This window comes from Sinocyclocheilus anshuiensis, unplaced genomic scaffold (assembly GCF_001515605.1).
Source record: "Sinocyclocheilus anshuiensis isolate Anshui unplaced genomic scaffold, SAMN03320099.WGS_v1.1 scaffold799, whole genome shotgun sequence".
NCBI lineage: Eukaryota > Metazoa > Chordata > Actinopteri > Cypriniformes > Cyprinidae > Sinocyclocheilus > Sinocyclocheilus anshuiensis.
This window is the reverse complement of record NW_015548231.1, coordinates 213,027-223,859: the sequence shown is the minus strand read 5'-3', so window position 1 is coordinate 223,859 and position 10,833 is coordinate 213,027. Positions and strand designations below refer to the sequence as shown.

Here is a 10,833-nt window from a genome sequence, read left to right as displayed (position 1 = left end):
GCTGAAATTGGAGGGAGGGAATCAATTTAAATCAAGCATGGCGGTCTCCATCTCTTTTCTCTTCTTTTTTTTTTTCCATGCAAAATCATTGATCGTTGAAACTTCTTTATCCATACAACATTTATACCTCCACTTGGATTGTCCATTCATCCATTGAATGGACAATGGATCTTTCTTTCTCTTTTGTCTCACACACTCACTCACTCACTCTTCCTGGCGTCCGTTTGCTTTTGATTGAGAGATCGCCGCAGTAGAGCACAAGCTCATAACATGCCAATCTCCCATGGGGGGTTCCGCAGGGATCTACACTAGCTCCTACCCTTTTTTCTTTATATATGCTCCCATTGGGTTCTATTTTCCGAAAGCATGGTGTTTCTTTTCATTGCTATGCCGATGACACCCAGATTTATTTGCCCCTTAAACACTCGGGTAACATCACCCTGGGTCCTCTAATGGAGTGTATGGAGGACATAAAAATCTGGATATCATCAAATTTTCTTAATCTAAACGAAAAGAAAACGGAAATTATATTCTTTGGTCCCCCTAGTGGCATTCCCACAAAGTTCGTTAATGATCACCATGTCACATTTCAAGCCAAAACTCTTGTTAAAAACTTAGGCGTTTTGCTTGATAATGAGCTGAAACTAGACAAACAAGTAAGCTCAGTGGTTAGATTTGTTTTTTTTTCATCTTCGCCTTCTTTCTTTTCTCTCTTTTCAAGATTTTGAAAGAGTAATTCATGTTTTTATATCATCACAGTTAGACTAATGTAACTCACTTTATTGTGGAATGAACACTACTTACCTGGCCCATCTCCAGTTGGTCCAAAATGCGTCAGCAAGACTTTTATTGGGCCTCCGTAAATCCACTCACATTACACCTGCGTTAGCATCATTGCATTGGCTGCCTGTCCGGTTTAGAGTGGAGTTCAAAACCCTAGTTTTTGTTTTTAAGTCCCTAAACAACTTAGCCCCCTCATATCTATCTGAGCTTCTATCTCCACATAACCCTTCTCGAGCGCTTCGATCCGGTAGTCATAGATTGCTCAATGTTCCCAGAGCCAGACTTAAACAAAGAGGTGAACGTGCCTTTGCCGTCACGGGTCCTAAACTCTGGAACAGGTTACCAGTTCATATTAGATCTGCTCCTACAATACAGATTTTGAAATCTTTGCTTAAAACTCATTATTTTTCCATTGCTTTTAATGTCCCTTGATGATTAATTTTTAAATTCGACTTCTGTTGTTGTTCTGATTTTCTTTTGATATGCTGTTGATAATTTGTCTCTGATTTTATCTGCGATATTTTTTTAATTGTTTTGCTTGTATTTATTTTATCTGATGCTGTAAAGCACATTGGTCAGCTGCCGCTGTTTTAATGGTGCTATATAAGTAAATTAAACTTGAAACTTGATCCAACCACTCCTTCATCCATTCATTTGCAGCTTTATTCAATCATCCACTCATTCATCCATTCACCTGCTCATTCATTCATTCATTCACTTCTTCGTCCATCCATCCATCCGTCTGCTCATTAATTCTTTAATCCATCCATCATTCTGGCTCTTCAACTATTCATTCACCCATAATTCTGGCCCTTCATCTATTCATTCATCCATCTGTTTCGTCATCCATTCATCCATCATTTTGGTCCTTCATCTATTCATTCATCCATCTATTTTCTTCATCCATCCATCCCACACATGCTTCCGCTGATTTATCCATCTGCTTATCCATCCATCCATCCACTACTTTATCTATTCATCCATCGTCTGCTTCTTATCCATCCATCCATCCACTTATTCAATCTTTCAATCATCCATCCATCCATCAATTTCTTCATCCATCCATCCACTCATTAATTCATTCAGTCATCCATTCTGTTCCTTCATGCATTCATTCATCCATCCATCCATCAATATGCTTATTCATCCATCTATCCACTCAATAACTCATCTATCCATCCATCCATCCACTTATTCAATCTTTCAATCATCCATCCATCCATCAGTTTCTTCATCCATCCATCCACTCACTAATTCATTCAGTCATCCATTCTGCTCCTTCACGCATTCATTCATCCATCCATCAATATGCTTATTCATCCATCTATCTACTCATTCATTCATCCATCCATCCACCTATTCAATCATACATTCATTCATCCATCCTTTTGCTTCTCCATCCGTCCATCCGCCCTCACTTACTCACTTATTCATTCATTTCTATTGCGCCAGTCAAGTCCTTTCACTTCCTGTTCTCAAAGTTCACTCTTTTACAAAACATACATGCACGCATTCTTAAAACCTCACAACAGAAACATCTCAGACAACGGCAGCAGGTGCCCATGGATGTCTTTTCCCAAAAAAGCTGTCCCTTTGACCTTTTCCTGTTTGCCAAGAAGGTGAAAGCAGAACGATGCCATGCTGATCAGAGAGCAGCAGGAGGACGATGCCATCCTATTACCTTTAAGCTGCTCTGAGCTTAGAGCTGAACCTAAGGGATAGTGGTTAGAAGTTCCTCAGCTCATCTGCCTGTCCTCACCATAATCAGCTTGTGCATGTGGAATACTGCCACACCAACAAAACAGAACCGAAAGCATATGGAATGTTCTAAAAGAAGGACATCCCCCTCTTCCTCTCTATTCTTTCCTTTCTTCTCTCCTTCTCATTACAGGAAGAGCTCCCTCAGTTTAAGTCTAATCTGAAGCTTAAAGCAGAGCCCTGGGATCTTCGGTTGGAAAAAAACCCCAAAACATTTCTTTAATCTCAGAGCCTGCCAGAACGAGATTTGTCAGTCTGTAAAATTCCTACAAACCCCGAACAAACATGGACATACACATGAAAATGTACACAGTGTGGCGACCAGAGGATCTGTTCTACATGGGTTACTCGTGCATATGTGTGAAACCGACTTATGGAAAATGAGCAGATTTGTTTCAGCATGTGTTTATTTGCATACAGGTAAGTCGGTACGGACATACACCACTGCAAATGTTTAGCTAACCTCGAGCTAGAAGCCTTGAAGCCGTGGCAGGGAACATCAGCAGTAAAGTCTTTAATTCTTGCTGATTCAATGGTTATTGAACAATGAAGACAAACACTCTACAAAATGATCCATATATGGTCAACAAGACCTTCCATAGACATTCCACACAGAATTGCACATAGAAAGGTAGAGGCTGAGTTGAGTATAATGTACTAGAGCAGAGCAGGTTAAAGTGCAGTAGAAAAGAAGTTCTCCAAACTAGGGCTTTTCTAGACATAAGAGGGTACTAGGAGGTCTGTAAAACATTTGATAATTTATATTTTATTGATTTATTATTGTTTGTAAAATGTGTTATTAAAGCTGTTAAAGTTAACAATGGCAGTTAAGATATTGGTATTCATTTATTTATTTACATTCAACCAATTCGACAATATTTAATTTAATTTCAAGACAAGATTTAGATGTAATAAATCTAATAATTTAGATTTAATAGATTTGAATTTAATTTCAGTTTTCTAAAGACTGATAAAAAAATTGGTAAAATAATTGTTGATATTTTATTCTATTAAGAGCAAAAGCAACAGTTAAAAAAGAAAAATCGGCATTTAAAAAGTGAATATTTTACAGCCAATATTTGAACAATTTGCTTTAGTACAATGAGAATATAAAAGCCAATTCTTCAATTATTCAAGGGGACGACTGTATTTCTGTATCCTTGGCATCAAAAACCCCTAAAGCAGAGTACACTACAGTAGAGTGGAGTATAAAATACTATAGGAGGGGAGAACAGACAGACTCAAGCACAAGGACAAAAGCCAGCAGCGCTCCAATCAAGGCTGCGAAAAACAAGATGTTAACTATTTATGTCTAAACAATGCCACTGTGAGTGGAGCGAAGCTTCTTGGGGCATGAAATGAATGTGATGTGAACATTTCAGAGGTCATGAATGTGCTTCATCACACTGACATAAAAAGCTCTGTTAATAGAACAGTGTGAAAGAAGAGTCTATTGTCAAAGTTCATTTAACTCATCCTCAATGCCGTCAGTGCCTAACTACACAGTCACATTTAGTTATTCAGTCTGAGTGTTCAGTCCTATCAGAAGGAAGAAAATCTAATATGCTGTGCCAGCAATCAGCAAGACAATCCAGTTTGCTGTCGACCGTTTGTATTTGTCATTTATGATCAAATTAATCTAAAACCAGAAATAAACAAGAAATCGAAACTCTGCTCACATTTGCGGTTGATGTGTTGCGTTGGCTCAAGACTCTTGCTGCTGCTGCAGACGGCCGTGGCGTGCTGGGGTGCAGGGTTCGTAGAGGGTGAGAAGAGTATAACAGAGATAGAATAGAATAAAGCAGACCAGATTAGGTTAGTGTGAAGAAGAGAAGGGTTTTTCAAACAAGGGCTTTTAGACAAACTAAACTAAGATGTCTGTAAAACATTTGATAATTTATATTCGATTTATTTATTATTGTTTGTAAAATGTATTATAAGAGCTGTCAAATTTAGCGTGCATTTAATATATTACTCATTTATTTTTAATTTCTTTCTTTGTTTCATTCAACAAATTTGACAAGATTACCATTCAATTTCAGTTTTCCAAAGACTGGTAAAAAATTGTAAGATAATTGTTAATATTTTATTCTATTGAGAGCAAAATTAACAGTTAGAGAAAAAAAATCTGCATATAGTTTTGTAAAAAAAAAAAAAATTAAAAAGGAAATATTTGTCAGATAAAATTTTAACAATTTGCTTTGGACAATGGGAATATAAAAGCCAATTCTTCAATTATTCAAGGGGACGACTGTATTTCTGGATCCTTGGCATCAAAACCCCCTGCAGTAGAGTACAGTACAGTAGAGTGGAGTATAAAATACTATAGGAGGGGAGAACAGACAGACTCAAGCACAAGGACAAAAGCCAGCAGCGCTCCAATCAAGGCTGCGAAAAACAAGATGTTAACTATTTATGTCTAAACAATGCCACTGTGAGTGGAGCGAAGCTTCTTGGGGCATGAAATGAATGTGATGTGAACATTTCAGAGGTCATGAATGTGCTTCATCACACTGACATAAAAAGCTCTGTTAATAGAACAGTGTGAAAGAAGAGTCTATTGTCAAAGTTCATTTAACTCATCCTCAATGTCGTCAATGCCTAACTACACAGTCACATTTAATTATTCAATCTGAGTGTTCGGTCCCATCAGAAGGAAGTAAATCTAATATACTGTGCCAGCAATCAGCAAGACAAACCAGTTTGCGGTCAACCATTTGTATTTGCCATTTATGATAATAAATCAACAGGAAATCTAAACTCTGCTCACATTTGCGGTTGATGTGTTGCGTTGGCTCGAGACTCTTGCTGCTGCTGCTGCAGACGGCCGTGGCGTGCTGGGGTGCAGGGTTCTGCCTCCTCTGCAGACAGGCCAGCATGACTGCGCAGACGCAGGTATGATTCTACAGACACTGGCTTGCCGAGGCCGACTTGCAAAATGAAGAAAAATGTAATTGTTAGTGATGTAGTCAGAATAAGCAAGATATGCAGGAATTACACTGATTTAGATGGAAAAACAGTATTATAAAAAGTCATTTGGAAACTGGAGGTTATAGCACATAAAATATTTTTAAGATTAGAAAAAAAAATAATAAAAAAAAACTCATAAAAAATGTAAATATTGAAAGTATTAATAAAATTATTAATATTTATGTTTTTAAAAGAATCAATAAAATTATTATTAATAAAAGTATTAATAAAATTACAAATATTTATTTTTAAAAATATTTAAAAATCTAAATAAAAAGTTTAAATAATAAAAGTATCTAAATATTTCTTTATCTATCTGAATTTGTTTGCTAAATAGTAAAATTATACATTTATATTTTTAACAGCATAAAAATAAAATTAATAAAATTATAAAAATGTAATTTTTAAATTACAAATAAAAATAAGTGTAAAAGTAAAATTATACTTGTTTAAAAGCATAAATAAAAATAAAAATGAAAGTTTAAATATGAAAACCATCAATAACATTATAATTTAAAAAAGTATAAATAAAATAATAAATATTAAAAGTATTAATAAAATAATTATTTTCAAAAGTATAAATAAAAATAATTAAATAAAAGTGTAAACTAAAATAAAACGAAACTAAACTTAAATACGAAAAGGATCAGGAAATGCCAGATTCAAACTCGCATGTGTCAGAGCACAAGCGCCAACCACTAGGCCAAGGCTCCAATGTGTATACATATTTTTTTATTCAGTTCTTCAACTCACACCTGTGAAGCACAGAAGGAGGACACACACACACACAGAAGTATGTGAGGTGGAGGTTTAATGCTGCTCCAGCTGCCTCTCGGCTCTGTGGGCTGAATTACAAACACACACCTGCTGCATCACATGGGAATCCAGCAGCCCCATCATTCCTGGCCATCCCACAGCACCCATCCATCAACAGCCTATCACTTCCTTCAGTCACAAGAGGAATAAAGCACCCATCACTGATCACAACACACACGGTAAGAACAAAACCCTGCGCTGACCTGCTGAAACACTTCCGAGGTGTTTTTTATTTTTAAATTATGCGGATGTCAAAAGAGAAAAAGAGAGCCTGTCTGCAGTTCAGATGGTGACTGGGATGGTGTTTTGCCCAAAAAGGTCTCGAGGCGGTTTCCAGGAGTTTCTGCTTGGAGTGTAAATGTCCATATTATGTGTGGGTGTATGTGTAACATGCTGATGAGTCGGGTGGGGGGCAAATGCCAAGCGCACATCAGGGCCAGTGACGGGCGTAATCAATCTCCCCCCGGGCCATAAATCTCTGGCTGCATTCCTACTCTGCCTCCCTCCATCTTCAGATCTTTCGCTCCAGAGGAAGAAGAGAAAACAGGGCGCGCTGTTCCTGCTCTGCCTCCCTCCATCTTCAGCTCTTTCGCTCCAGAGGAAGAGGAGGAAACGGGGCGTGCTGCCAGACAGTCGACACAGGAAACAGCAGCTCTGTTGGAGAACGCGTTATAGGACCATCTGACTATGTTTTAGGCAGTGCTGCCACCCACCAGCCGACTCTCAGACTAGCAAAGACAGTCTAATGGGAAGTTAAAGGAACAATCCTGCTGGAGTAATTTTAGGAGAAGTGCCTTGTTCAAGGGCGCAAAAGAGGGTTCGAAATTGCAACCTTTTGGGTACAAGCCCAGATGGAACTAGATCAGGACTTTGATTTCAGCAAAAATGTGCAAACGTATCGTACTTTGTTTTACAGCACATCTGATTGTCAATCGTTAAGCAATTACAATGATGTCCTAAACTTAATATAGACAACAAGGTTAATTTTATGATATATGAAATATTACGGCTAATGTTGTGTTTGCTCCTACATGACTTACTGTGGCCCAGGAAATGAAACTAAACTAAACTAAATCAAACCAAAACAAAATAAAAATCACAAACACACAAAAACTAAATAAAAACTACCTTTACCTAAAAAAAACAAAAAACAAAACAATGGGCGAAATTGAAACAATTAAAAAATGGTTTCAGTGCTCCAAAAATAGCTAAAAAAAAAGGGCGACAATTTTAGGTTTAGTTTTTCTAAAACATGCTATATTACAAAATGTGAAAACTTTACGGAGGTTAGATAGCAAAAATTTTAATTGAAACATTTAGTGCATTAACTTTGGCAGCCCTAAAATTCTAAAACCAAAATAAAAACTAAATAAACTGAATCTAGAAAACTATTAAAGAAAAAACTACACTAAAACCATCAGTGATTGAGTGAAAAACGAAGTAAAATATAGACCGATAAAATGAAAATAAAATAGAAATGAACATTTCAAACCATAATAACCTTGGTGAAATGTTTAATATGGTTTGCCTAAGTAGGTAGGACATGTTCCCGGATCAATATCCTTGTTGCTCTGGAACAGCATTCGTATCAACCAATCAGGTTTTAGGATTAGGCTTACAGCTGGGGTTAAGGGCTTGTACAACATTCTTACCCCATCATCCCCCCGATTGGTTAGGGTTCTGGGTTCAACTAGGGCTATGCACCAACAAAAGATCTAGGAACATGTACTACTTGGCTAAATCAAGTCGTGCCAGAGGGCAACTGTGCAAATTACAGCTCTTCAGGTGGTGACGTGATTAAACTGAAGCAGACACATCTTGAAGCTCAGCAAGAACGTCTGACAACCCTTTACCACCCATCTTGTCAGTCAGACTTTCAGAGGGAACAAATCCTGAAACTGCGAACAACGCCGAAAACATGCAGTCCAAGAGTGTGCTGAATCGCTCCTTTTTATTGACATGTGAAATCTGTGTTATTTAAAGATCGCAGCTCATCGGTAAACATCTCTCTCTCGCTCTCCTCAATGGCTTTCGGTCACAGCGGGGAAATGGATTAGCCCTTCCTGAGACTCTGTTTCCAAAAATCTGCATGTGAATGCAAGCAGATGATGAGGAACTGAGCAGAGAATGAGAGCGAGATCGACAAGCGACTCAGGTCTGTCTGTCTGCCTGTCAATATTTATTTATAGCAAACAGGCATGCGCTTTGAAATTGTGCAGCCACGTCAGCTAGCATGTGCTTATCAATGCATTTGATTAAATCAACTGCAAAACCAATAAAATCTCCACCACTATACATGCAATCCTCATTGTTCTCTGCCTTCTGCCAACAGCAAATGCTAGAAGATTTCTGCAATTGCACTTGTATGTGCTTCCTGAGATATGAGCCACATTACATATTTGCAAATTCTCGGATCGCTGTTATATCCTAAATCTAGAGGCTTTATAAGCCATTCATAGGGAATGAACCTCACGCAAACAGTGCGATTGAACTCTTGCACCACTACAAGAAACTTGTGCTTGCATGGCTAAAACCATGACAGCATGGATTTAGTTTGATGTTATTTAGCATATGATTTTCATCTTTAGCCTTACAGCCACACCAACTTCATAGACATCCTGGAGTTAAGTCCCTTGGTTAGGGTAAAGGCTCAGGTTCCAAATGTGTGTTCAGAGAATTCAGACCTACTAACACAGAGCAGAAGGGTTCAGTGCAACATGATTTTAAAACTAAACGCATCTCTATGAACCACATTACAATTCACACAGTGAAAGTTGTTTTAAACACTGTTAAAAAGATTTCACATGTAGAGATGCATACATTATATCATTATATAATTATAACCGAATTTAAAATGCATAGCGTAGAGATGCACCGATTGCAATTTTCTTGGCCAATTCCGATTTCTTGTTAGTGTGATCTGCCGATACCGATTTTTGCCGATTCCGATTTTCTTTCTAAGATCTATAAGTGACAGCATATACAAACAAAAATCTACTTTTCTTCAACGCAAAGTTTTATTTTCATAAAAAAAACACAAGTAAAAAGTCAGTAATATAATAAGAACAAATAAAAAAATTGCAAACAACAGCACAAATAAATGCAATAAAATAAATAGAGCTATGAAACTAAGTTTTTCAGGTTAAGTACGTTTTTATTCAGGTAAGAAATACTACAGAAATTAAAGTAATCCAATGTAAAATAACACATCCAGTGTTATTTTACATTTGATTACTTTAATTTCTGTAGTCTTCATTGTAAAAATTAAATACAGATTAATGCTTACAATTTAAAGTTATAAAACGTATTCAGTCAAGTGCAGAAAGTGATTTCTTTGTCTTTTGTTCTTTGATTAACATGACAGACAGCAGCTTAACATGACAGACTGACAGCAACAGGAATATTGGACTGCGGTCCCTTTAAGAGTTTATCCACAGACCCAATATACACAACATGCGTTCTCTTTCTCAACTATTTAACGTTCCAAAACTGACTGTGTTTAACTGGATACTCGCCAAGACGGGCATTTTGACATAATTTTGTATGTATTTGAACGTTTTAGCACAGTTAGCTACTCATTTTGGTATTTGTGGCTCACAAGCTGTTTGAGACTGAGCGCGGCTTGTGCACAGAACTAATATAGATCAGTGATGGTGCGCGCACATTTTATGTAAGCGTGAAACCTGCGGGAATGACTAAAATAATACGCAATACAAGCACTATTTAACCAGAGCGAATGAGATGTGTGTGTGTGACAGAGAGAAGGGGTCGTCGGAGAGAAGAGAGCGAGAATGCACGGCTGACGTTATTGCCAGTGCCGCTGGTAACAAAACGGATCGGCTCGAAATCGGAAAGAAGTGAGACTGACCGGCCGGTCACCGATCCGGGCCGATCATGAGGAAAACCGGCCAATTCCGATCCCTGGCTGATCGATCGGTGCATCTCTAATGAATTGGTAAGTGTTATAAAGTATTAACTGGTTACAATTATTCATGAGATTGTACGATGCATTATAAGGTGCATTACAAGGCATAATTAATGGATTAAAACTACTTTTATAATGTGTTATACATAAAAGCTTTAAGTAAAGTGTTACCATTACTTTTAACAGTGTTATTCATTTTATTGTACAAATCTATAAACATAAGGTTTAAATCTTTGTGCTTAACTATTAAGTGAGTGTAAAGGTAATCTAAATGCAAAAATTGGATAAATGAGCATATGCAATTAAAATATCCTATTAAAATATTATATTAAAATTCAGCACTATTGTGTCTAAAATTAAAATTAAAACCTTAAAAACGAATAACGTCAATTATTTTAAATTTCTTAAAGTTAATTTAGGCATGTATAGTATGTAAAATGGATATTAATTTTAAGACCCTAACCTTTAAGCGTGCATTGGATGGAGCCAAAGGTAATGTAAAAATTAGATGAATGAGAAAAACGATTCTATAAAAACCAACACACATACGCAAAAAAAAAAAAAAAAAAAAGAATGAAACA

General features: G+C 36.9%; 1 protein-coding gene across 3 annotated transcripts in view; it reads right to left on the bottom strand.

Annotated features, from left to right (window-relative positions):
• The window catches only part of LOC107654618 (protein FAM222A-like), a 66,457-nt gene that overhangs the window by 23,289 nt on the left and 32,335 nt on the right, over window positions 1-10,833 (bottom strand). For all 3 annotated transcript variants that reach the window (XM_016441774.1, XM_016441775.1, XM_016441776.1), the window contains one exon: window positions 5,312-5,471. In XM_016441774.1, coding sequence (XP_016297260.1) covers window positions 5,312-5,420 — 109 coding nt within the window. In that variant the 5' untranslated portion in view covers window positions 5,421-5,471. The remainder of the gene's footprint in view (window positions 1-5,311; window positions 5,472-10,833) is intronic.